This window comes from Alternaria hordeiaustralica, assembly GCF_023758085.1.
Source record: "Alternaria hordeiaustralica strain BMP 2776 chromosome Unknown scaffold_4, whole genome shotgun sequence".
Classification (NCBI taxonomy): domain Eukaryota; kingdom Fungi; phylum Ascomycota; class Dothideomycetes; order Pleosporales; family Pleosporaceae; genus Alternaria; species Alternaria hordeiaustralica.
This window is the reverse complement of record NW_026056776.1, coordinates 1-27,575: the sequence shown is the minus strand read 5'-3', so window position 1 is coordinate 27,575 and position 27,575 is coordinate 1. Positions and strand designations below refer to the sequence as shown.

The 27,575-nt window shown below is 46.5% G+C and overlaps 4 protein-coding genes across 4 annotated transcripts; 1 reads left to right on the top strand and 3 right to left on the bottom strand.

Annotated features, from left to right (window-relative positions):
- Positions 1-9,488: 9,488 nt before the first annotated feature.
- On the top strand, positions 9,489-10,729 carry J4E84_002838 (uncharacterized protein; the record flags this gene model as incomplete). Its single annotated transcript, XM_049385457.1, has 2 exons — positions 9,489-9,957; positions 10,005-10,729. The coding sequence occupies 2 exons, from the start codon at positions 9,489-9,491 to the stop codon at positions 10,727-10,729; spliced, it is 1,194 nt and encodes a 397-aa protein (XP_049246334.1).
- A 252-nt stretch (positions 10,730-10,981) lies between these two features.
- J4E84_002837 (uncharacterized protein) lies at positions 10,982-13,011 on the bottom strand (the record flags this gene model as incomplete). Its single annotated transcript, XM_049385456.1, has 4 exons — positions 10,982-11,133; positions 11,194-11,842; positions 11,979-12,760; positions 12,987-13,011. The coding sequence occupies 4 exons, from the start codon at positions 13,009-13,011 to the stop codon at positions 10,982-10,984; spliced, it is 1,608 nt and encodes a 535-aa protein (XP_049246333.1).
- Positions 13,012-20,662: 7,651 nt separating this feature from the next.
- On the bottom strand, positions 20,663-22,716 carry J4E84_002836 (uncharacterized protein; the record flags this gene model as incomplete). The annotated part of the gene is made up of 3 exons (XM_049385455.1): positions 20,663-21,760; positions 21,813-22,192; positions 22,245-22,716. The coding sequence occupies 3 exons, from the start codon at positions 22,714-22,716 to the stop codon at positions 20,663-20,665; spliced, it is 1,950 nt and encodes a 649-aa protein (XP_049246332.1).
- A 4,039-nt stretch (positions 22,717-26,755) lies between these two features.
- On the bottom strand, positions 26,756-27,177 carry FPR2 (Peptidyl-prolyl cis-trans isomerase fpr2; the record flags this gene model as incomplete). The annotated part of the gene is given in 3 exon segments (XM_049385454.1): positions 26,756-26,808; positions 26,858-27,149; positions 27,169-27,177. The coding sequence occupies 3 exon segments, from the start codon at positions 27,175-27,177 to the stop codon at positions 26,756-26,758; spliced, it is 354 nt and encodes a 117-aa protein (XP_049246331.1).
- Between the last annotated feature and the right edge of the window lie 398 nt (positions 27,178-27,575).

Below are 27,575 nucleotides of genomic sequence, written 5' to 3'. Positions count from 1 at the left end.
TAGAGTACTAATGTTAGATAATAATTCTTGTTCTTAATAATGTATTCTAATATACCTACCTAGCTCTTACAGATGCCTACTAAATAGTAGTAGCAAAATATTCTACTCTTCTTTGCTATCTAACTACTACCTTTAATAAGTTAGAACTATCTACTAAACTAGATATTAATTTGCAAGCACTATTATTAGATTATCTATATCTTAAGGTAGAAGCTTAGGTCTATATTAAACTAAGAGAACAATCTAGAAGCAATAAACTTTTAGCTATTTAATATAACTACAAACTCTTAGCTTCTTATCTATTTAATAAGTTATTGTTTAACGCGTATAAGAATAACTATTAAATACCTAATATTAATTCTTTACAATACTAGAGTATCTAATAGGCAAAGCGCTTAAAGTACTTAGATCTATAAGTTAAGCTTACCTAAATAAACTTTATAAACTATAGGCTAACTTTTATACAGCCTCTCTTGTAAGACTATTATATTTAAGGTTAGAGATTTTATTAAACTATAAGACAATACTACTAGCTAGATTAAAGGTATCTTTAGTTACTAATATAGTAATAATTATAGACTCTTTCTAGTTGTTAATATTACTAAGAGTTTATTCTACTATTAAGAAATTGTAACAGCGCTTTAAGACAAGAGTAATAAGTAAGATTCTATTCTTAAGTACTAGATCTTTATAATAGAAGACAGAAGAATTATTATTAGTGTACTAGCTATTACTACTACTACAATGTAGATTATTCTAGAATAAGAAGAGAGTTTATATTAGTATATTAACAAGAATATCTACTTTATGTAAAGCTTGCTTATGTTTACTACAGCAAGTTCTAGAGTTAGTCTAGTCTTAATATCTTTCTTTATTAATACCTACAGTAATATATACTAGATTATACTTTTCTTAGCTTTGCTTTGCTTACGCTCTTTCTATACAACTCTTAATTCTACTTTCTTAGTAAATATTATATTAGTAAGTAAGAGTATATTTATTTATTAGTTATTCTCTTCTACTATATTTATAGTGCCTTATACTTACGTTAAGACTAATATAATAGTAGACTTAGACTATACGCTTCTTTAATCTATAGGTTAGTACTATATAGTTACTCTCTACATTTAATCTATATTTACTTCTTATAATACTAAATTATTATTAACTTTCTCTTAGGTATTATAATCTTAATAGCACAAAAGAGTAAAGGTATAGTATAATATAACTTTCTGTATCTTAAGAATATCTATAGATTAGTTAAGAGGTTTGTATTATTATATATTAAATAAAAAGATAGTAGATACTTAGCATATTAAGCTGCGCAGGTAGAGTTAAGATAGAAGTAATATTAGAAGTTATTTTATATTTGCTATAGAACTTCTTAGTTAACAGCGTAAATAATAAAGATATAAGGCAGAAGTTATAATAGCTATATCTAGATAAGCATCTAAAGTCTAAGCAGGCGCTCTAGAGAAGCAAGAGCACCTTAAATTATATACACTTTTAGTAGCTATACTTACTATATAGAAGAATAATTTATAAATAAGAATTAAAGTTCTATTATAGTATAATATATATAACTCTAGTTATTATAATAGCTAAAATCTTAAAAAAGTAAGAGACGCTGTAGATAGTAGAGTAGCTACGCGTTACGTAGTAAGTGTAGCGTAACTATAACGCGTACGTAACTAGCGCAGAGTAGTTATAGAGTAACGCTATATTTACTATTAGCCTAGCTATTCTTTTTTATACTCTCTAGACTATTCTAACTTTACAATAATTTATATAATATCTAAGCGCTACTATAAACTCTTACTAATTTGCGCTATTACTACATTTTAATATTAGTAGAAGTCTACGCTATTTCTCTATATTAAGAAGGCATCTCTAATTAAACCTTTTTATACTTGCTATAGCGCTATATCTTAAACTAATATATCTTCTTTATAGCTAATATCTAGTAAACTATACTATACTTTACTTCTCTAGCTTCTCTAGCTAGTGCGTTGCGTAATAATTTAGTTATATTATATTAGTAGAGAATGCGCGCTAGCCTAACTTAGTTACAGCGCAACTTCTCTAGCATTACAGCTTCTATATAAATTATACTCTTATTTCTAAGCTTTTCTTTATTCTCTACTACTTCTACTTCTACTTACTAATATTTACCTATACTAGAAGTTCTTCTCTATATCTAAGCTACTAGCGCAAAGCTAAAGTAACGCGTATTGTTTCTATTTTCTAGCTCTTAGCTATAGTCTAGCAAAGAGTAGATCTATTAAATGTATAGTAGGTTATAGTTATTGTTAGGCCTACCTATAATACTAAAGAGTATCTACGTACTTTTAAGGTTGTTTTTAGAGTCTACTCTAGTAACTAGAGGTATATTCTATATATATTTAGCGAAAAAAGAAACTAAAATAACTATACTTACTTCTCTCTATAGGTCTAGATTACAGCACTGCGTCTAGTATATAGAACATTTACTATCTAGGTGCTAGCTTTAGATTAAATACGTTGCTATAACTTACTATACTTAGAAATATTTACTGTCCTGTAACTAGCGCAATAGTCTAATACTACGCCTAATATTAGGTCTAAAACAAATAAGTCTAGCTTTAGTATAACTAGAATTAGGCTCTAAATTATTATACTTAGAAATATTTACTATTCTACAACTAGCGCAATAGCCTAAATCTACACCTAAGAGTAAGCTTAAAATAAATAAGTCTAGCTCTTATATAAGCAGAATTAGGCTCTAAATTATTATACTTAGAAATATTTACTCTTCTGCGACTAGCTCGAAAGCCTAGATCTACACCTAAAACTACTATACTTAGAAATATTTACTATTCTGCAACTAGCTTAAAAGCTAGAATTCTTACCTAAAACTACTATACTTAGAAATATTTACTATTCTGCAACTAGCTTAAAAGCTAGAATTCTTACCTAGAACTACGCCTAAAACTACTAGTCTAACTTATAGAATATATAAAGATGTATAAGAAAGTGTATATATATATATATATATCTAAGAGAAAGTCTAATAGCGTAACTCTTCTCTAGATCTAGAGGCTCTAGAATATTACTTTAATATTTTATAATACTCTTAGCTACCTATAAGCCTACCTAGATTATACTCTTATTAATTCTTATAATATACCTTATTATCTACTATACTCTTTATCTTCTACCTAGCCTAAAGTAGACTAGCTAGAAATATTTAAGCTAACTAGACCTAGACATAGAGTTTCTATATACCTAGGTAACTCTAACATCTAATAGCGATATAGAAGACTACTCTTACTAACTATACTCTTGCTAGGCCTCTATATCTGCCTGTATTACACCTTAAATATAAACTTCTATTACTCTTACAACTCTACTATATCTAGGCTTTAATATCTACCTATATTACACTTTAGATATTAGCTTCTATTACTCTTATAACTCTACTATATCTAGACTCTTAGCTAAGTTAAATATCTTATATATAATATATACTTCTATTACTCTTATAGGCAAGATATATCTAGACTCTTAGCTATATTAACTATATTATGTATAACTATAACTTCTAATAAACTTCTTATTATACTATATTCTACACTAAAGTATTAACTAAGTATAAAGCAAATAGAAGTATAGATAGGTTAAGCCTAGCGTAGGTATATATAATAGAGAGAGCAGCAACGTGTGTATACAAGTAGATAAACAAATATAATAGTAATAGTAATATAAGATATATATAGGTATAGCGATAGAAGCGTACTAACGTTTAAAGGTTTAGTTAGTAAAGTTTAATAATAGTATAGGTTAATACTTAACTTATAAGACTAACTAGAGATTATCTTAGACCTTTGCTTTCTTAGCTAGTAGATTAATAAGCTTTACACTAGAAGATATTAGAATATATTAATATCTAAGTTTTTATTATCTAAGATAGCCTTAGGCTTTACAGCCGCGCTAGTAGTAGATAGTCTAGTTAGTAAGTTTGCTAGGTGTGTTAATTAAGAATAGAGCTAGAGAAGAGAGACTTTTCTTAGAAGTAACCTTAGTATTATTACTATTTTTATTAGTCTTAGCCTTTTACTTATAGAGTGTTGTAGCCTTCTTAGAAGTAACTTTAGTGTTACTACTATTCTTATTAGTCTTAGCCTTGCGCTTACAAGAAGTAGCTACCTTCTTAGTAGTAGTAGGCTATAGAAGGTTAGTAAAGTTTATTAAGTTATTACTATTACTTACCTACGCACAGCTAGCAGAATATTATACTACTTCTTATTACACTAGCTAGATACTACTTCTTATTAGTAGTAGCTCTAGCTAAAGTAATTATAATATGTCTATATAGGCACATAATAATTAGATAATTAAGCTTATACAAGCTGCGCCTTTTACTTATAGAGTATTACAGCCTTCTTAGTAGTAGGCTAAGAAGGTTAGTAGAGTTTATTAAGTTATTATAGTTACTTACCTAAGCCTAGCAGACTAGCTAAGCACACGCTAACAGTCTATTATTAGCTACTAGATTTAAGTTATAACTATAGAGTAGCAGACGTTTAGAAGCATTATTATTATTATTATTAGTAATAGTAGAAGTAGGTATAGAAGTAAAAGAGATAGAGGTAGAAGAAAGTAAGTAGAGATTTATAGGCTGTAGAGCCTAAGCGCAGACTATTACTACTACCTTAGCTAGTAAGGTAAAAAGTAATAGTAAAGATAGTTTGTAAATAATAGTGTAGGCTATTAACTACAGCGTAGAGCAGACGTTAATAGTAACTAGAGAAGCTAGCGCTAGGTAAAATTTAAGATTTGCTTTTAAGGCTAGTAAGCAACAAGAGAGGTTATATTATTAGATAAACTTAGGTATAAGATAAGGTTAGATAGAAAAGAGACGTAGTAGTAGTAGTAGTAGTAGTAAAGAGAAAGAGAGGGGAAGAAAAGAACTTGCCTACCTAAGTACTAGCTTTATTAACACTACTAGCAATTACTTTACTAATAACAAATAGATTACTTATATATACGCTGCCTTAGACTAAAGGCTTACTTAATATAGTAATCTATCTTAATACTACCTATACTTAGCTTTTCTTAATATCTATCTAATAGCTATAGTTCTTAACTTAGATAATAATTCTCTTCTAGCTACTTCTACGCTTATATACAACGCTAAAGAAAAAGGTCTATAAGTAGTTATAGAGAAAAGAGTAATTAACAAAGGTTAGCTAGACGTTTCTACCTAGAGAAGGCGTCTAGATTAGAAGACTTTAAATAAGATACGCAATGCAGGGCAGTTAGCAACATTATTATAGTAATCTATAGACGCGCTATTAGTATTTAAAGAATATTTTAATATTATTTTAGAGCTATAGGTTGTGTAGCGCTAGTATATATTATAGGTTTTAATACTAATAAGAGTAGAATTTCTAGCTACTTACTCTATATCTTGTTCTCTAGCTACTATTACAAACTATCTATATAAAAGTTAGAAATATTCTTAGCGTTAGGTAGTATAGGTAAATTTATTTAGGCCTACTACATTAACTACAAGAATCTAGTAGAGCAGAAACGTGTAGTAGACAGTTTTCGCTTACCTATACCTATTAGTTCTATTGTTACACTAAGCGCTATTCTTAACAAGATAGGCTTATACTATAAGAAGCGCTCTAGATCTTAGCTTTCTATTCTAATGTATAGCACGTTGCTGTTATATTGCTATCTTTGCTATAGTATATTAGATTATTATCTACGCAATTATTATCTTTCTACTATCTTAATAGTATAGAATTACAGAGCGTAGTCTTCTATTATATTCTTAGTAATAGCGCTACTTATTATATAACACTAAAGACTAGCTATATACGCTACTACTACACAAGTAATAGTAAGCTTATTTAGAAAACTAGATAGAAAACTAATAATGCTCTTAATTACTATGCTCTTCTACTAGCTACTAGAATTAGAAGAGCTAAGGTGTTAGGCAGCGCTATGTTATAGCGCTAATATAGATATATAAGTTTATTATACAAGGTTTTAGAGCGCGTAGTGTTCGCGTTATTAACGTATATATAGGTATTATTTCTAAAGGCTTAGTATCTTTTACAGAGCAGGCGCTATATAGCTATATAGTAATAATTAATATTATAAAACCTAAACCTACCTGCATGCTGTAAATATTGCTACTATCTAATAGCTAACTATTACTAAGATCTTAAGTAATCTAATAGCCTAATAGCAGCTTGTTATAAACCTATTGTCTAAAATTACTATCTTAATAAACAGGTTATGCACGTTAATAACATTTTAATACTCTAAGCTCTATAAAATATATGCTATATAATAGATCTCTAATACTATATTAATATAATAATTACTCTCTAATGTTATATTCTCTATAAGACGCTTTGTTCTGCAATAGCAATCTTTGCGCAAAATAGCTGTTTTAAGTATAGCACTTCTAATATCTTTTGTTATAGACACTCTTTAAGTAGCATAACCTAATACAAACTAGCCTAGTACTTATCTGTAAAGATATAATAATAAGAGAATAACTACGTATAAAAGGTATTACAACAATAATATTAATTACGTACAATATGTTGTAGTTAGGGCTGTAACAGCAAATCCGCGCTAACATCGCGTCTTAGCGACAGCCTCTTGTTATCCTAACATCGCTAACATCTACTACCTACAACACCTATTAAACGCTACAGGCATTACGCGTAAAACAACATTAGGGAGCTATTACAACAGAAGGCTATGTGCTAAAAATTCGCTATCCTCACCCTATTATAGCCCTATCAACCCCCCCACGGTGCGCGTGACGGCCGTTTCGAAAACGTCTTTGGAACGGGTTGCTGACCTTCCACTCCACGTTTCTGCACATGCATCTATCTGCAGGTCCCCGAGCTCAGCCCTACTGATTATTGATGACTACGACATCCTACAGGTGTTCGACCAGATGAGGCACCCCTTGCCCTTGTGTCGCTTGCCAAGGTCTTTATTTGGGCCCTACTTATGCGCTCGCCGAATCAGATTAGCCGCCCTTTCCCCTCCATCGCTGCCCCTCCACCACTCGCCAGCGGGGATATTCTTAGACACAGCCGCATCAGGGAACACAGTGGGATATTCTCAAACAGGCGCTTCCGCTATAGTCCCCCTTCCTTGTTCGAGGGACGAACCGCTCACGGTTTGTGCTTCGGCCATTCACAGGCCCAATTTGGGCCTGCCCTGGTCCCTTTTCATGGCGCTTGGAGCCACGACCCAGTGAACAGCCTCCTCTTCGCCTAGTCGCACATGCCGTTCTCGGTAGATGAAGATCGATCCGGCGATTACAGAAACATGTCCTGGTTTCAAAACAATTCTCCGAGTGGCCTACTGGTCTTTGTCGTGGATGGAGGCTCTGTATGCGGCTCACTGTATAAAGATGTTGGCCATGCCCCCTTGATAGAGCCTCAGACAATACAGACCCAAAGGTACGAACAGCAGTTGTTTCATTTCTACTCGCAAGGATATCTCCTACCTGTCGTTCCTCATCCGTCACTCTCGTTCGCCTACGCCAACACTCCCCTAATCATAATACGCTACTCGGTCGCTTCCATTGCTCTCATCTTCCTCCTCGCCGCGTCTTTCCTATCTCCATTCTCGTCATCACTTTCTTGTCCTACTAGTCTTTTCATTCAACTGGTCAACATGCCTAAGATTGAAAAGGGCCCGGCGCACCGCCTTTCCGTGTCGACCGCATCGGCCGCAGGCGGAACTCGCAGTTCCTCTTGGTCCGCTAGAGATGATGAGACGCTCATTCAGGCCAGGGCTCAAGGTCTCAACTGGAACCAGATTGGACCGAAGCACTTCCCTTCCAAGACGCCAAATGCCTGTCGCAAACGGCACGAACGGTTGATGGAGAGGCAAAATGCGGAGCAGTGGGACGGCGTGAAGCTGGACGTACTAGCGCAAGCCTATATGGAAGTTCGAAGGGACATGTGGAGCATGTTAGCTGCCCGAGTTGGAGAGAAATGGCAACTGGTAGAGACAAAGGTATGTCATGCGTGATTTCGTACTCTTTGAAGCACCTGGTGTTGACTCTACTCAGTGCATGGAGAAGGGTCTCAAGAACCTCACTCAGGCCTTTAGGTCGGCACAAAAGAAGCTCGAGAATGGTACCTACCACGACCATGAAGATAGTGGCGTAGGCATTTCTGACCTGGAAGAAGAACAAGAGGATCCCCATGTGGAAATGCATAGCATGTCTACGATTCCCGAAAATCATTACTCCGCATACCCAAGCTACCCGTTACATCAACACCAACATCAGCAACGGGTACCGAGCATCCAGTCTATGCTGCAGCCAATGCCACAACACCAACATCACATGCAGCAGCCGATGCAACAACAAATGCAACAGCAAATGCAACCACCGATGCAGCAGACTATGCAGCAGCCCATGCAATACGCTTCGCATCACCTCCCGCATCAGCAATAATCTCGCAGTGTCATTGCCAGCCGGCTGACTCTCTCTCAATGTCTCATATCTGTTTTACATCTCGTTGTCACGATCGCTACGAACTCTCAGCTTACCTTAAAAGCGGCAAGCAGTCTCTTTTTGTCCCAATACCCCCCACTGAAGACAGTCGATACCCCGGGCAACCTCTCTGGTGGCTTTCTCAGGCACGCATCACCTCGATGATGGATTATAGCCAGTCGTACTGGCAGTCACCTTATACCCCTTGAACCTACGACATTCGCACGGAGGACTATAATCAGGAAGGAGGAACCGGACATTCATTCCCATCTGGACCGGGTATGCGAGGAAGGCTTAATTGGCGTTTTTCATTTTCGAAGTTTCCAGTACATGCTTTTCATGGTAACACTTGGGCATGGAGAGGGCCCTTATCGATGATGTAGCCATATATTTCTTGTCAATGTTATATTTTTTCATCCCTTTATTCCACGTCGCGGCCATGGTTCGCAATGGCTGTCATACTGTCACACATCCGGAGCAAGTCCGATCCGTTACTGTACATATCTCAGCCTACTAGCAATCACAGAGACTCGGCTGCATCGATTTGTGATCGCCCACGAGTCATGACAGTAGCCCTCATCGAGCGCTTCATTCTCAAGTTTGAGCCGTTGTTGTGACAGCTACAGCACAGCCCCCCACATGCACTCAGCCTCACACTGCACCTATATTCTACCCCACCCCGCAAACTCCCAATACAAACTCGCAGTACCTTGCAGCCCCCAAATATACGTATTCCTGCAGCGGCACGATAGCTATCCGTCGGCTTACCACGCGACAAACTCGTGCGCACGCGCGGGCTAGCGATCCATCTCGGGCCCCGGACCTCGATGGTGCCGCGCTAAAAACGTATCATGACATAACCACCGTTTTGGCCGCACGCGCGCTTGCTGGCCCCAATCCGCCCTTTGGCTTCTGCGAAGGTGGACGCGAGAAATTACAATGTTTGAGCGTGTGCGATTGCGCGATGCCCCGAGCCCCTCTGCTTCGCGTTCCCTATACCGATCCCCTCCCGGCACCTAAGCTGATTCCCGCGAGCGCGACGACGGCGAGCGGTGCCATCGCGGCTTTGGTCGACTTCTTGTCGCCGTCCCTGTCCACGTCCGGTGCGCCTTCGAGGGCGGCGCAATCGAGCCTCTCGACTCGGCTTGGTCGGGGCGAGCATGCGGGCAAGACGCTGCTGCTTACGGGGGCAGGTATCTCGGTGGCGTCTGGCTTGGCCGATTACAGAGGCACAAATGGCACCTACACACTGAACAAGACGTACCGGCCCGTCTACTTTCACGAGTTCTGTGACAGCCACGAAGCGAGGAAGAGGTATTGGGCGAGGAGTTTCCTCGGCTGGACGAACCTAGAGAAGGCCAAGCCAAACAAGGCCCACGAGGCTTGTGGCGAGTTGGGGCGCATGGGTGTTGTTGGAAGTATCATCACGCAGAGTATGTTCTCCCTGGCAAACGTCACAGCATGCTAACGAGTTGAGCAGACGTAGACTCGTTCCACCCAACGGCGCACCCAGACCTCTCCACCATCGAGCTACACGGCTACCTGCGCAACCTCGTCTGCCTCACCTGTCGCAACGAATATTCGCGCCGGGCTTTCCAGAGCCAACTCACCACCCTGAACCCCTCCTGGGCCGCTTTCCTCGCCGAGATGATCGAATCGGGCGCCCTAGACACCGAGAACCCCGACGAGCGCCGCAAGAAAGGGCTCAAGTCGAACCCAGATGGTGACGTCGACGTGCCCAACGCCCCGTACACCACATTCCGATACCCGCCGTGTCCGACGTGCTTGGAGAAGCCGCCAAAGCGCGCAGACGGAGGCAAGGTCCACGTACAAGTCGACAAGGATGGCGCCTGGGACCCGGCGAGCGAAGGCGGAGTGCTGAAGCCTGCTGTCATCATGTTCGGCGAGTCTATACCCGCTGCCACAAAAGTCGCTGCGGAAGAGGCAGTCGATGCAGCAGGCAGGATACTCGTCATTGGAAGTAGTCTTGCGACGTACTCTGCCTGGCGGCTAGTGAAGAAAGCAAAGGACATGCAGATGCCGATTGGGATACTCAACATGGGTGGTGTCCGGGGCGAGGAAACCTTCTTTGGAAACGTCGCGGACACCAATACTGGCCGGGAAGCTGCGCGCTTAAGTGAGAATGCGGAGAAGGTTCTACCCCAGGTTGTGAGGATACTGCAGGAGATGAAGGAGACGAAGTAGAACATGTACGAAAGATGACGAAGTCCACACTGGCTCGGCAAGATACCATTGAGTCAATACGGTAATCAAGTTTGCCGTGAAGGCCGCCAAGCTAGCTAAACGATGCGCAGCATTCTAGGTATAACTTCCCATCCAACTCCAACGTTGCGTAAATGTGATATCATGTGATGAAGCAATTCATCCACCCGATGCGCGCCTGTACTGCGCGTGGGAAGAAGACAACCGGACACCCAACCCAAACCCAAAGAAACCTTACGCAACACCTTCACTATCCATTCCCTCTCCCCTTTCCTCCCCATCAATGTCCTCAACAACCATCGTAAACCTGTCTTCCTTAAACTTCATTCCCGGCGCCATGACCTCCCCCTTCTCTCTCTTCTGTATCAGCGTTCCCAAGTCTCTGCCTGAAATCGCCCTCAGATCCTCACTACAGCTACGGCAAATCCGCAACTGACACCACGTACACGCCCACTTCCTATCTTTGTCGTTCTCATGGCACACCATGCAGCCCATGGGCTGGAATATATTGTTAGACCAGATGTTGTGGCAATGTCTTGTGTAGCAGGAGAGTTGTGCGGGCGTGATACGTGGAATGTAAGACACGGGCAAAGGGATTGGTCGGCGGGTTAGGGGCTCGAAGGGAGGCGGTGTGGGTGGCGTTGTGGGCTCTGTGCGCAAGCCGTCAACGGGTGATGTTGGAACGGAAGGTCCTGGGAAGGGGGAGAGGTTGTAATCTTGGAGGTCGGATGATGTTGGGCGGGATGATGGGGCACTTGTGGGTCGTTGGAAGCCCGGGGATGGTTCGGGTGGGTCTAGTGATGTGGTGCGCATGGGTAGTCGGGTCTCAGCTGGTGGAGTGGTGCTTTGAAGTGGTAATTCCGACATTGCGAGGTATTCTTCCTGCTCTGTTGACTTTTGCTTGGTCTCAGTGGTGGCAACAGCAGGTTCGAAGCTAAAAGGCCGCCTCTCATCTTTTGGTGGTGGCAGTGGGGAAACCGGAGAGATCTCAGCATCCTTCTTTGCTAGGACTGGCTTCAACGTCGGGGAAGGTGTCATCTCAGGCGTAATGGTGTGCAATTCCATCGTGGGGATTGGAGAAGCCGGCCTCATTGCCTACGAGATCTCAGTCAGCAAACAGTATTCTTCTTTTGGAACAGGATCCAGGTACCCTTGAGTTTGCGAACATTGCAACGCAGTACGACAACTATCGTACAAGTACTGGAGAGGGAAAGGGGAGGCAGATATATACCTTCAAGACATTGAAGCCTGTGCTGCTTTTGCCGCGGAAGTGAAGGGGCGATGCCGGGGCTTTGATACGAGGGTTTGAGGGAAGACCCGTGAAGACTTTCTTAGGTTGTACAGGGACCCTGGTGTCTTGTTCTTCCCCCGGTGTCGGTGGGAGCTCTGCTTCCGTCTTTCGTAGCTTTTCGGCGGGCTGAGGTGCGGCAGCCTCGGGCATGTTTGCTTGACTATCGACACTGCCTTTCCTTGAGACAGCATTTGATCGCTGGCTATCAACGCTCAAGGTTCTGGGCGCTGATGTGGGGGGCATTGGAGCGCCCTTCCTTCCTCGCGGTCCGTTATTCAGTTCTGCCAGACTTTTGAACTTTTTGAGACCTTGGTCTGGTACTGCTTTGCGCCCAATAACCGATGATGTGGTTGTAGTAGACGTCTCCGTAGAGTCTCTGCTTTCGCCTTGGGAAAGAAGCGAATCGTTTCTCGCGAGATCCGTCGCTGGCCTTGACGATTGGCTTCCCGCATCAGACTGCTTAACCGACTTCCGCCTCTCGGACTTTGCAGGTGGTGGAGGTGGAAGATCTTTCTCCTCTATTGCTGAAGAAGGGAGAGACTCTGATCGTGCTGGGAATGCTGGGGTAGGGGGCACAGTCGCTGTTGAACCGTTGCTGATGGTAAGCTTGAGAGATGCTGGCTTAGATTCGCGAGATAGGCTACGTGACTCGATCCTCCTCCTTGGTCGAGGTGGGGAGCCTGGCACCGGACTCCTTTGGAGAACAGGTGCGTCTTGGTCATCTGTTCTCTGTTAGCACCATTCGCTCGGGTTTATGATATGATGGCTTTGTCCATGCGGCTCTCTGAGCGACGACAAAGCAACGATGATGTATCACCACGCATACAGCACATTGGCATGCGGAATCGAGGTTGCAATATGACACACAGTCTGTACCAGCGAGCTCTTGATGAATAACCAAACACGGATGCAATCCATTATAGTAGAATTTGTGTGATCTCTGCTTACCTCTCAACTGAAACTTTGCTTCCATTCTCAACGCAGCTGGAAGCGGTTCACGTGCGCCGCTATCTGATCGTGACGGCGGCGCAGGAAGCTTTTTGTCCGCAGGTACGGGCGACCACGTTGAAGGAGATGCGTCGCCTCGGCCAAAAGAGTTGCCATAGTCGTTAAGTAGTGCGCTGACAATGTCTTGTCTGGATGCAGGCGCAGATAACATGCTTTGTTGAGCCATGACGTCGGCCATCGTAGGGTCGAGATATGGAATGTCGTGTATTAGTCCAAGCGGAGGTAGCGGTCAAGGAACGGTGTCGGATGTATGAAAAGTATTCGAGGAGACGTCGATAATGAATGTGTCTAAGGAGCGTGGTGGCAACAAAGAGAGTGACTATGCCGTGAAGCAAGATGAAGAGACAGGCCAGCCCGATTAATATCGACTTTGTCAATTAGTACAAGTCATGAGGGAATGAGAGGAGTGGAAGGGACACGCATAGCAAACCCTCGCGGCGAAGCTGGACGTCTCAGGTACAAGAAAGTGCATGGGACACGGCTGGCAGAAGACTGGTCGGGCCTTTCAAACGCATGAAGTGTTTGACATAAGAGCCAGGAAGAGGCTGGCCTGGCACAGCTGACGACCAAGGGCTGCGCGGATCATCCATGCAAGGATGGAGGGCGTTGGAGATGACAGGACAGTCTACAGCTCCACCGCGGCGCGGGAAACCAACGTTGTTCTGCTGAATTGGTCCACGGGGCATGCCGGCCGACCTGGCAATTCCTTACCACAGCCGGTCTTGACATGGACGCAATCAAGTCCATAGCGCAAATCAAGTGCATGTTATCGACGTTGTACAAAAGGTCCGACAACGGGAAGCTGAAGCACAACGTTGATGTGTAACGTCCCAGGCGACCGCTTTCTGTCAAATCACGGCACCCCGCAAGGCTGATCACCACGTGACGAGGGTCCGCCACGTTTCAGGCTTGTTCGGAGGAGATCGAGAAGACATGCCGAGCAGGTGATCAGACCCACAGCCGGACATGCGCTGACGTGTGACGTTCGCAGATCCACATATTGTCCTTGTCCGCCTTACATGGAGTCACCATATCCATCGCGCGCTATGCTGTAATTTCCTTTTCTTCGGAAACAAGTGCGTCGGCCGAAACGAAATGACAACAACGGGGACAGGGTATAGGCAAATCGTCAGCGGGAGCGGACCCAAAGGCGCGATCGTGACGGATAGATTACCTGGGTATGTGGCATCGGTGACCAAGAATCCCAGGCTCATGGGTTGCGCCATGACCCTTCATATTACACCGACAGACTCACAGCCAATCACTAATCAAGCCCTCGATACTTGTATTCGTGAAACGAGTTCAAAAAACTGCTTTGTGCGTAGCTGACTTTTGATCATTCGATCACAGTCTGTGCAATGTTATTGGTGTACAGAAAAGACGCCTCACTCATGGCGAACTGTGTACACGTCCAAGTGTCTCGTCGTGCCTCGACAGGCCGGATCGCGGCAAAAGCCAACGTTATGGGCCAGAGGACCCCATGACTATCCCGCCAGGTTTGCAACAATCCAAGACGGCCAAAAAAGAATCCTCCCAAGCGCCGTCGCTAATGACCAGTCGATCCTGATATCAATAATAACTAAGGTAAAGTATTTACAAGTGTAGAATGTATAGGGTATCGCTCCATCACTGGAAGAAGTAAAGTAAAAACATTAAGATCAAGCTTATCGTGGGTGTGATTGTGGTGGTGGTCGTCGTCGATGCAGCCCCTTTGAGTGGGGCGGCCGTGACGTTGACAAACGTCGAGCCGCATGCTATTGATATTTGCTGAGCGGCCGAGGTATAGGTTTTTGAAAGAGGTTGTGTTGCGTTGTTGCTGTAAGTGGCAAATACACCCATTGCTTGTTGCAAACACGAGTTGCAGGTTGGCCTTGATCCGCCGGGAAGTTCTTGGCCAATGGGTAGGTAGTATGGGTAGGCATCTCCCGGTGATGACATGTTGCTGACGGCGTTCGCAAAGCAATAGTTTCCCTCGTCATCATGCAAACAGCTTGCTTGGTAAGACGGTTGGTATGCAACGAGGCCATTGTAAGCCTGTAGCACCAGGGGATTGTCGGTGTCGTAATCGGCTTTGCATGCCATTTCCGATAGCAGCTCCACTGCGAAATTATCCAGGGTAGGTTTGCATTGTGCTGCGTTTACTCCACAGGTTGCATCGAGAGTCTGTGTGATGCGTAGTGTAGATTTGGAGGCGTCGAAGAAACCGCTTGACGTCTGCATGGTACTGATTAGCCACACTCTTCTCTCTCGTATTATTGAAGTACCATACCTGCAATAGCAAGGAGAATGGGTGGCAGTCGTTGAATGCCTGACTCTGACGTAGGCGATTAAGGAAGTTTGCGCATGAGTTTGTGAAATTATTTGATAGGCCAGTATCGAATGCCGTGGGGACTTTGAATCCGGTGCCAGAGCCATCAGAGTCTGTTGTAATGGCGCGTTCCGTAAGAGTTGCAGAGGGTGTGCGGGTAACATCGTCGTCGCGTTTTAGAGGAGGCATCAATCGCGACGCGGTGGGTGGTGGGCTGAGATCCAGGTATAACGCCGATCCTGTCCAGGCAAGGTCGTCTTCGACGAGCAGGGCCGGTCGATCACCATAGGCTTCCGTTGCGGATACGGGGGCAGCCTGGGAACTGCAGGATAGAGATATGACGAGCAGCAGAAGCAGCGCGCGAAACTGTCGGCCGATGCGTGGTGACACTCGAAGATATAAGGGGACACCGCGGCAGCGGTTTTCGTGTTGCCTCCTCCGCGTTGGCAGGGGAGCATGGTGCGACAGGATCGCTACCGACTCGCATTCGAAACATTGAGGACTCATCTCCAATAAACGGTACTATAGCAGTCGAGGATGCTATTATTAACCGCAGAATTTCCTCGGAATCCGGATACCCATGGCCGTACGTAGGTACCGTTGCTATGACAAGGAGGTTTGCCGCCACTGTCAATGACTGCCTAGGTACTTCGTCCAACCTCAGATTCGGGTACCTTGCAGTGGTTCAGCAAGTGTCCGAGGGCTTTTTGCGGGCCGTCAGGGGTAGGGTAACGGTGGTGACTAGGAAAAGGCAAAGAGTGACGGCCAGCTGGGGGGACTTGCTTATCAATGTCGATCGCAGCCAGAAGAACGGCACGAACAGCCTTTCGTCGATTTATTTAGCAGCCAGAACGTGTCCAAGCATGAGGAGCGGCCGGCCCTTATGATGATTGCCATGCAAGCAGCGAATCCTTCAAGCCACCGGCGCCCATGCCTGGCCTGCTAGCAGCTAACAAGCCACGACGGCCCCGTGCAAGCAAAACTCGTTTCTTCGGCTGATGACTGGCACGCGATTCGGGTAATAGAAGCTTTCGACCGAATCACGGTCTGTGAGCGGAATGACTATGATAGGCTGGATATGCACTGGTTTGTACAATGCAATAAAACGCAGCCAAATCGAGCGACGTTCTGGCCAGAAAAAACGGGACGCGGTTGTCTCTGGCGGCGCGGTCCCCAACGCCTTCGCCAAAGCCTGCCCCCTGCGCGGCAACAAGGCTCACACTACAGCGCCAGAATGCAGCCGCTACAGGGCATGTCGCGAGGAGCAGCGCTGTCAACGTAACTTTCCGGCAAGCGTTGATAGTTGCATTGCCCCTCCATGGCGCGGATGATGATGTAGATTGTGTTGTCCTGTTGAACATGGAGGTGGACTCGTTGCGCAGTGCGTTAGTGCCGGAGGTATAGCCTGGAAGTCGCTGCAACTGTCTCGCCGTCACGGCACCCAACACTCTAAACAGTGTCGCCAAGCCAATAAGCCACTGCGAGCCACGCCCCTATCGGCTCCGTTCCTTAACATCTTTCGTGTCTCGGTCAGCTACAGAGCGTGAGTCGATGTTCACATTGGACCACACGCCCGCTCGCTGGCCTCATTCAGCGCGCGTGGCCGGTCGTCTTCTCACGTCCCGACGTTTGAGGGCAGGTGTGTAGGACTAGCGAAGAACTTGTCCGTTACCCAGCAACCTTCCTATCCGGCGTCCTGTGCCTTTACCAAGACTGCTCAATATCGTCTTGTCAGCAAACCAACATCGATGGCTATGTTGGCAAACGGCGCACGTATATGATACCGAGAACAATCTGTTTGCACCCTACAAGTGACCCCGCCCCCCTATGCACTTACCTATTCCGTAGGCACACGCCGCATGGAGTGACTACCTGTTCCTTGCCGTTCTCGAACGTCAGCTTTCGGCCACTGTCAAGCGGCAGTGTTAGTGCTCACGTTCCGGCTCTCCACATTATCAAAGGCGTATATCACACCGCTGTGTGCAGTCGCCATCTTTCAACATGAAGATTTTTAAGCCGATACACATTTGGGTCTGAGTTGCACACGAGACCTAGCCAACGACTTGAATGCACGGCGATCGCATCGGAGATCATGCCAGAGTCTCGGAAAGGACGGTGTGTTAAGATCCAGAATCACCCCGTGGCCAATCCATTGAGCCTAAACTACCTCGTCCATACCGAGCATGACATATACTGATCGTTCGGCATCTGCAGGTTACGGACGTACCGGAGGAACCGTTCGGAAGATTCGCATATCTGAACTTGTAGAGACGGAAGAGGTTATTCTACTTGCCTTGGGTACGAGTACTTGCCCACAACGTAGCTACAGTATGTCAGATTGAGGTACACTGATACTCTTGCGGATGCGCGCCATGTACCTGGAACACTAGCGAGCACATAGAATGCGCAGAAAAGATCTCACGGCAGTCCGTGCATCTTCCCTCATCAGATGCAACATGTCACTATTACAACGAGTATATGATGAGAGGCGAATATTTGTACGAGCACGTATATATCATGCACTCGAGGACTCTCGCTACAGTCGGTAGTTCGAAGAGGATGCACCTCTCGTCACTATGGCCCACGGCCTTACTGTTCAACGAATGACACTAGAAAAGATCTGGATATCCAGCAAACTACCCACAGCACGACTGTACCTACACGCATGCTTTGTAGTTATTACTAGATAGTCGAAGAATTACCTAGGAGCAGTCCTAACCCTTCCCGAATCTAGAGAGACTACTAGACTTTAGTGTAGAGTTTCCTAGATATAAGACCCGTGCACACCTGCACCAATCCCGGGAGATGTCCAGGCGCGTCTGTAAAGCTGGATAGCTCACAAACTGACTTCTCCGATGGCGACTGTAAAGATTGTATCAGTGTTGACTTTGCCCGAGCGTGTTCCTGTCCTTGCCGAGTCGGGTCAAACTTCCCAGGTAGGCGTGCTGCTAAGCAGTAACGACAACAGCCTAGCTAGAAATCATACGTTCACGAGTAAGGCTACACGCTACCTCGCTAAATGGAGGTCTTGTGTGGTGTGTGTTAAGTGTGTGTCAATAGGATTGTAGTTGCTCACTCGCAGGTCATGACGTCAGGTTGTTGCTCCGCCCCGGCATTTGTGCAGTCGCGCCTTCCACGACAACCCAAGCTACTAACGGCCCGATACAGCAGGAAACACCGACATGCTTACTACTCAAACCCTGGAGATGCTGACGAATCTTGTGCAAACGAGGATGGGTGTCCCCTCTTCTGGTGGGGTCAAGGCGACCTGTTAGCACAGTGAACTTCGTGCACGACTGTGCCGGTCATCTTTACTACATCAACAGTACTCGCCGGGCTAGGACGCGCTCCTGTAAACATGGCGACGCGATCTATCGTAAGTTGATATGAGATGCAGCGGTCCGAGGGTGATTGACGACTGGTAACTGACCCGTAACGCAGCTGCTTATCGCAGCAATCGCCATTGCCGCGCCGTGGGCATACGACCGCTATCTCGGGTTCTCCACGATATTCGCAAACAGACCAGGGAAATTTGACAATGTCAACCACTTCAAGAGTCACGAAGTCAAGTTCCGCGATCGGCTTCGCAATTGCGAGGATGTACTGGTGGAAGAAGAGATGGGTATTGCGTTCTTGAGCTGCAATCCGGAGAGAGATCAGTGGAACACGGTAATGGTGCGTAGCCGCCCTTTGGATTTGCCCCTAAGAGCAAAAGAGTTTCAACGCGACGAGGGCTTACATATGCAGGGCGCCTTTGCGTCACCTTTGGATAAAAGAGATGGCACCGATAGCCCACATATCTGGATCTACGACTATTCAACGCCCAACATTCTGGACTCAGACGCTTTGAAGCCTCTCGTTCTGACTGACTATAACAACGCGGCGGATTTTCAGCCTCTGGGCATCGAATTTGATGCCGCGACTTCTACGCTATATGTCGTCAACCATTCCCGTAACTCTGGAAATCTCATCGAAGTGTTCCAAGTCTCCGTCCAGAATGCGGTAGCCAGATATTTGCAGACACTGAAACATCCGTTGATCCATACGCCGAATTCCATACACTCTCTAGGAGATGGGAAGCTACTAGTTACCAATGACCACTACATCGGCGCATTGGTCTCACCGTTCATATCACAGGTCGAAACATTTTCTGGCATTCCTGGAGGTAGTGTCGTCTATACTGATATCCACAACCTGCAGCACACCAAGACGTTGACGCACGTCCCCTTCGCCAACGGCATTGCCATGCTCAACTCGACGACTGTTGCCGTTGCCTCGTCTTCCAAAATGGGCGTAAACATCTACAGCTTCTACCCTGACACGATCAGTCTGTATTTCAGAAAATATATTCGTGCGCCTTCGACGGTCGACAACCTTTTTGTCGATTCTTCTGGCAAGCTTCTTTTGGCAGGCCACCCTTTTGCCCCAGCACTCACAGCTGTGAGCAAAGCGAGAGCAAATTGCAACATGCAAGGACTAGATGAGGAGAAAGGACCTTGCGAGTGTACGGCGCCTAGTTGGGTGGGAGAGTGGAGCGAAGAGGATGGGCTGAAGACCTTGTATAAGAATGACGGAGACGAATTTTGCAGCAGTAGTACGCTCGCTCGCGACGTGGGCAGAGGCGTGAGTATAGTCACGGCGTTATATGATAGAGGTATCTTGGTGGCGAACGGATGAGGACGACGTGCAAGGAATCAACCAATACGGACGGAGCGAGGCACCTATGTGTTGACACATGTTATGATGAACACAACTTGTTTTTGAGGGGTTGCAAGACCAAATGAAAATCTTATTGCAACAGGCGCGATGTTAATCGGAGTTACAAAATGGTCTACAGCTTAAGCAGGTGGCCCTATCGCGCGTTGTATCTTGGGGGTAGAAGGACCCATTATGGGTGGCTTTTGCGAGTTTTCATTGTCGCCAACTCCCTACTCAGGTACTCCTCAATATGTAGGAGGAGTACTCGAAATCACTGTGGCCAGGACCGTACTTTCAAGTCGTCGTCACAAGGATATCGCAACCGAAATCCCGACAAAGAATAGAGAGACGAGCAGCCGTTGAGTAGTTACTTTCTCAGTGCGGTTTCATCTTCAATGCTGTCTGTTCATGTCACCACCCGAGAGTGATGACGCCGTGCGAGTATGGACCAGTGCATGCATGTTGGTGTCACTCAAGGAATAGTGTCATAGCTCCATAGTCACATTTCAGCGCATCGTGTATAAGATCAGGAAGGACGCTTCGAGCTACTATGTCTGATGATTGGCCTCTATGTTGTAGCTACGAAAGGTTTGCCTGCAGTTCGCTTCGCTCAGGCCCGGCACAATCTTCCATTCTGAGTCTGAACACCCTGTTCTCCGTCTTGAACCACCCACCTCTCACTTCCAACGGCAGTGGTCGCGTAGAAGACATCGGTCGGGTCCCACTTCTTCTTGATCTCGCTCAGCTTAGGGTAATAACCCGCATAAAATGACTCCTGCCAGTCAGGCTCATCCACGCTCGCTTCGTTCAGATATGTACCACCACCCTCTGATACAGGTGCTATGTCGCGCCAAGGCTGCAAAATGTTCTCGTGAAGATCCTTACTGGCGGCGGCAAGGGCTTCGGGTGTAGAATGGTCGGCTGATCGGTTTGAAGAGGTCACCATGAACAGAGCACACTCACGCCAGGCTGGGCTGACAGCGTTGTTCGTGTTTGCATACTTCTTTGGTGCCTTGTGGTATCCCAAGAAATGTTTACCGGATAACACGTGCTCTTTGATGAGCGCAAATGTTTCGTCATACTTTTCCAGGAAGTTGCGTCTGGGAACAATTCGATTCGCGGGCATTGAGCCGTCCGAACCGACACCAAAGGGTATACGCCCCCATGTTGCTTGGTAAGCAGAGTAGAATGTGTTATGCGCGATAGGTGCGTCGGGTACCGTGAGAGTAATGTTGTTGTCCTGGAGGTATTGGAAGAAGGGCTTTACAAGCTCGGTATATGACTCCATAGTGTGGTTTGGCGCGATCAGGAATCCCATTTGTAGGTATGGGGCAGGTTTTGCCCCCATGAAGTAGAAACTGTATATTCCCGCGTCCGCCCAGTCAAGGAACAGGTCATAGAACTTCTTCGTACCCGCCCAGAAGGCATCGACGCTGTTGTTCGAAGCGTCAAGGGTCCAACTCGATGTGACAGAGTTGAGCTTAGGATGTGCTCGAATGATGACGGATGTGACGACGGCGAAAGTTCCGCCGCCGCCGCCTCTAAGCGCCCAGAATAGATCAGGGTTCGAAGCTTCGGAGACAGTGACAAAGCGACCAGCCGCAGTGACGACCTGGAAAGCGACGACGTGATCGGCCGACATTCCGTAGATGCCAGCAAGAGGATTTTGTCCTCCTCCGGTTATCATGCCACCAGCATATCCAACACTCTACTTTTCATTAGCTCGACTGTTCGCTTGATGGTAGAACGAAGACACTTACCGCGGATACCGCGCCCAAGACGGTCACGCCGTTCTTGTCCGCGGCCTCATACACTTGCCTCACATTGACACCCGCAGAAAGCTTGAGTGCTGGTCCCGAGTACCCAGGGCCTTCATACTGAGACATAAAGTCGATCTGGTCCATGTTGTGCATCCATAGACTCAATGCTCCAGCGCCAGTTGACTTTCCAAGATAGCAGTGACCAGTGTTCTTGATGACAAGCCGCATGTTGGTGGCACGCGCGAAGTTGATTGCAAGCTGGATCTGTGCCACATTCGTGACCTTGACCGCGTATTCTGGGTATGCGCCCAGAGTGCATATCTCGCCGGTAGTTTCGTTGCCAGGCATACATGTCCTGCCCTGATAAATCGGCCACATATCTGGAGATCACCATTAACATAAGCTCGAAGTCTGTCAATGGAAATAGCTTACTTGATGTGGGATCAGCAGAATGGAACAGCGGACTTGTGAAATTGTTGATAACATCCGAGCACGCTGCAGCATCTTTCTTTCCCCATCTCGTGTCGTAACACGATGCCGCAATTGGCTTCGTTGGAATCAATGCTCCGTCGAGGAGCACGTTGAACATGTCCCAAGTGGTGTCTTTAGGCCAAGCGTCGTCTCCGGGAAACGTCTTGCAAGACGCTGAATAGGCAGGAGCATCGCCATTACCAAATTTGAAGTATTTGGCATAGTCCGATGTGGCTTCTTCTGTTTCCAGGCGTTCGATCACTTCATCGGTCAATTGGAGTTTCTCCGCTGCCTGTAAAGGTGCTCCTGCTGCCGGCGTGTCTGGAACGGTAGCAGCTGCAGGCTCGATACCATCCACGGCGGATGCTTGGACGAGTGTAAGCAATGGCGAGAGAGCCAAGAGTAGTGTCGTTGACCGCTGCATAGCGTACATGGCGACCTGAAAAGCGAAGACGAAGTGGATGGGGCTGGTAATGGTTCAACACTGAGCTGCTCAACCTTTTATCTTGTATCCTTTAGCCGGTTGATGACTATCTCTCTGGCTCATTCTCGGTGGGCTTTCAGTACATGATTCACGTGTCACTGCTCTAGATTCTGACAAGACGTAGTTCTTGACTATCATGTTACCCAAGAGGAAGGCCCAACAAAGTCATGCACATGTATACAGACGCAGGGACTGCAGGAACAAGACAGCGGTCGGTTTGATATACGATTCGTCAATCGCAAAAGAAAAGAACACGGAGACAGTCTCCCTTGTACTTTTGCTGATTTGCCGCTTGCACGGCCTGGTAGGCGGCATTGGCAAGCCCCAATCGTACCTCGGATTTCAGGCCATATGTTCCGAATAGGGTATGGTCAATTTTCCCTCAGTCTACTACTGCAAGGTTGCAAGGACACTTCATGAACCCAGAAGAATTGCCACCTTGGCACGGTATATGAGGCATGTCCGAGGCGCTGTGGGAATGCGGCGCAGCTCCGAGGAAACCTTGGAATACGTTGACCGCTGTTTCCGCCCGGGCTTGTGGAATCTGATAGTCGGTGCTGCTTTCGCGATACATACCGCCGCCGTCGATAAAATTACGCTGTGAAGAATATGTACTAAGTACCTCGAGAAAGTGGAAATGGCAGGGAAAAGTTCGCCATCTCTAAGGGGGGCGGCACGCCCGCTTCCCCCTAGGCCGAGCCCGCCCCACTCATTGTGCTTACCTAGGGAGCCCTTACTTTAGAGCCTTGGCACTGAATCCTACATTTGCACCTTTGCCGCTCTGTTGCACATGCGGCAATCCGCGGACCAATGTCAGCGACCTTCGTTGGTTTTGGGAATAGATTAGAGCATTGCGAATCCTTTGCATTGCCGCCTCATCCGAGATTGAGGGGCACTCCCAAAGCGAGGTCTGACACCTTCGTGCTTTGGTCAATGGCTTACTTCTCGCATCTGTTGACAGCTCACGAGGCGACATAACCTGGGCTTGTGACTAGTGCAGCTGTCGAAAGGGTTGCTCGTGCTATTGGATGCTGATGTTTCTAGGTGGCAACATATTGGGTTCCCCGTCCATACCCATGCCCAGATTTGGAGCTTTGTCTTTATGGGATGTGGCACGGTAAACGGGACGGGACTATGGACCGCTCGCCAATATCGACACCCGACGTTTTGGAGCGTATCACACATGTGATGAACATGAAAGCATGTCGGATTGCGGCGTCATGAAACTCTTCTTAGGATACGCGAGCGCCATATCTGAAAATGAGATTACCTACACTTCTATACAATTAAATCACGTTCCACTCTGTCGAGGACAGACTTTCATGCCGCTGTAGCCATTCGAAGTGAAGTCGTGATCTTCCCCTTCGCGCAGCATGGCAGGTACAGGCCTTCAACCAGTCAACATCTTCCTCATCATTTTCCCTTTCCTGGTGTCCTTCTCGATTGTATCTATCAGGATATGGAGAAAGATAAAGGAGCGTACCTATGCTATCGGTTGGTGATACTCTTCCCTGCAAAACTAAACTTACGCTGACAAACTGCTCTAGAGGATACACTCTTGGTGGTAGCAGAGGCTATACTGGCAGTACTCACAGCCACTATGTGGAAGTGTACGTTGGAAATGTCCTCTACACCTCTACCATCTGACCGAATTTAGTCATTCTGGTGTCTTACGCAGGATACCATTCGGCCGATATTCCTGAGGGAGCCCCGAGGCGGTCAGACGTCACTTATGTATGGTCAACTGTAATACTCAGGCGTCAACTTTGGTACTGACAACCATCCTTATAGTGGCGGCATACGAACAACGTCGTCTACAACCCCATTCTAGGTCTAGCCAAGATCTCGTTCCTGATCACGCTCTTGAAGCTCCGTTGTATGGATCGCCTCATCATCGCAAGTCTCTGGACTCTGATCGCTATAAACATCATGTTCATCATCAGTTCTACTCTGGGTAGTCTGTTTATGTGCTGGCCTATCCAAAGATCATGGAATGGGGACATAGATGGTACATGCGGTGATCGCGCTGCATATGTATTCGGCACGATCGGTGTGACGATCATTACCGATGTCCTCGTATCACTCATTCCAGCGTGGGTCCTCTACGATCTACGAATGCCTTTAAAGAACAAGGTGTTCGTGATAGGGTTTCTCTCGCTGCCACTTACCGTCACAGCTATTGGCTGCTATCGTCTACACAAATTCGTCGAGGTTATGAAACTACCCACAGTTTACAAGGAGGACCCCTACAACATACGAAGCGTGTTGTCAAATGTAGAAGCCAATCTGGGTGTAATTGCCGCGTGTGGCCCAACGATCAAGTGGATGCTGGTAAGATTCTCCCTGTGTACGAAGATGAGATCAGTGCTGACTGCTCATCTCCATTATCCAGAGCCATTGTATTCCTTACTTCGATACCAGTCCGAGCAAGAACCCATTCCCGCCACTCTCATTCCCACGCTTCCAATGGCGCACACGAGAGAGTATGAAGGGGGCCGTCGACATCGAGCTGCAAGAGCATTACGTCGATACCTCTGACGAAGATCAACACAACGCAAGCCGCGATCGGAAGTTCACAACCACCAGTAGCGACAGTCAGAAAACAGCAAAGGCACAAGATAAGGGCGATGTGATGATGATGGAGGAACAAGGGCTACACTTGCAAGTGAACGAGCCCAAGCCTTCTTTCCAACCTGGTAACCGAGGCTTAAACTCCTTTCCCTAAACTTCAACTGTTCATTCCTGTCGCAATAACATTTGGTCTTCGTATGATGACTGGTCTTTACACCAAAGGAAGCGCTTCTTCTGCCGCTGTACCCCTGTTCATAGCTTCAACCGCCTCGGAAGCATCTATCAGATGCAGTTTGTTTCCCTTCGTAGGGTCAGCAAAGTGCATGGAGATTCGCGAGTCGGAGGCGGCGTATATAATGTGTCTTTGAGACGAATCTGGAGCGGGAGCTGGCATAGGTGCAGGCTCAAATATCTGGGTTTTGTTACTTCATCACACATAATAAATCCATGCTTTTGACAGCGCCAGCCTTATCATCGCGCCCAAACGACTTCAGCCTCGGGATTAAACTCCTAGTCATCGAATTGCGGCTCGAACACAGCTACAGTTTAATGGCTTTGTCCTTGTTGATGAAAGGATTGAATCTATCAAGCAACGCAACACCGCTTATCATGTGTGCTGAGCGCGTCTGCTTTCATGCGCTCGAGGAACAGGCCTCTGCACTAGAGGGTACTGGTTTACGAAGCTTATTTCGCTCTGCCTTCTTGTTTGTCTTGGGTGGAAGGACGTTGCGGCCCTTCGGGAACACGTCAAGCTCGTCCTCTTCCTCGACTACCTGCGTCTTCGTCTTCCACTTTTCGTCATGTGCTTTGTGGCGAATGCGTTTGTGTCATCGGTCTTGCGCTTCTTGGAACTTGGCTTTGACCCTCAGACGACTGATGGAGCGAACTTGCTGATTGCGACTTTAGCATACTGGACGATACCCAGGCATTGGAGAAGGATTGAATCCTGCTCGTCCGTGTAGAAAGTTTGGTGTGGGGAATGCGTGCTGATTAGTGCACGCTGTCTGTCAAGTTGCAGTATGATCGTAACAGGATATACTTTGATGAGACTGGCGGAGAGTTAGAAAGACACGAACGCTAGCTTGCAGAACGTCGACTAGAGCTATGGTAAGTGCGGAACATCCAAAGTTGAAGTTACAAGCCGGCTCAGTTGTGTCAATGTTCAACAATAGCATCCCACTGGAAACTAGAATTACGCAGAGCTGGAAATAGAGGAATCTCGTCTAGACGGCAGACTCGACGGATAGTGAGCCAAAAAGCCGAGGATCTGACGTATTGAAGGACACGGTCAGTACTGACATGAGTCACATCGTGTTGAACCTGCTATGGGCAGCAAGGCCGAGCCTGCCTTCAGGAACCTCGAGTTGATTCTCACATGTACAATACTATGTGTGTGCAAATAACCATCTCAGACCCTTTACAACTCCTCCTTGTCAACGCCGTCAATGGAGACCAACTCGGACTCGAAGACTGTCATACGTCAGTCAATGTATTCGCCGTGTGTCCCAATAGCACTTACTCAAGACGCTGTTGGCGGGGATGGGGCCAGCACCCCGCGAGCCATAGGCCCACTCAGGCTGGATTGTGAGCTTCCTCTTTTCGCCGGGGCACATGTCTAGCAGGCCCTGGTCCCATCCCTTGATGACTTGACCGGTACCGACGGCGAAGGACAAGGGCTGGCCGCGGTTGTATGAGGCGTCGAATTCGCTGCCGTCGCTTTCGAGGGTGCCGCGGTAGTGGACGTTGACCTTGTCGCCGGCCTTGGTCTTGCGCACGCAGTTGGCTTCGGTGAGGACTTCGGTCTTGAGATGCTGTACAAGGCGTTAGCACGCCATGCATGCCGTATAGCTTCGCGGGGTATTACTTGCCTCGTTGTTGACAATCTCGCCAGCGAGAGCGGCTGTAGCCAAGGCGAGGATGAGGGTGAGCTTCATGCTGACGTCTATGTATAGTGAATTTGCTTTTCGGACACTCCACGGATGTCTATGAAGCAACCTTGGAAGGCGACGTTGCAATGGCGGCGGGTGGAGTGTCTATGTGGGGATACATGTGGCGCCAAGCGGTAATGTGGCCCAAACCATATGCAGGGACCTTGGGGACGTCATTGGATGTCGCTAGCGTCATTTTACAGCATCGAAAAGACCACGGACCCAATACCTACTTCTCTGTCTTTCGCGCTCAAGCCCGAGGGGTCTTTTCGCGACGGACCTTTGGTTGTGTACATTGGAGGGGGGGGG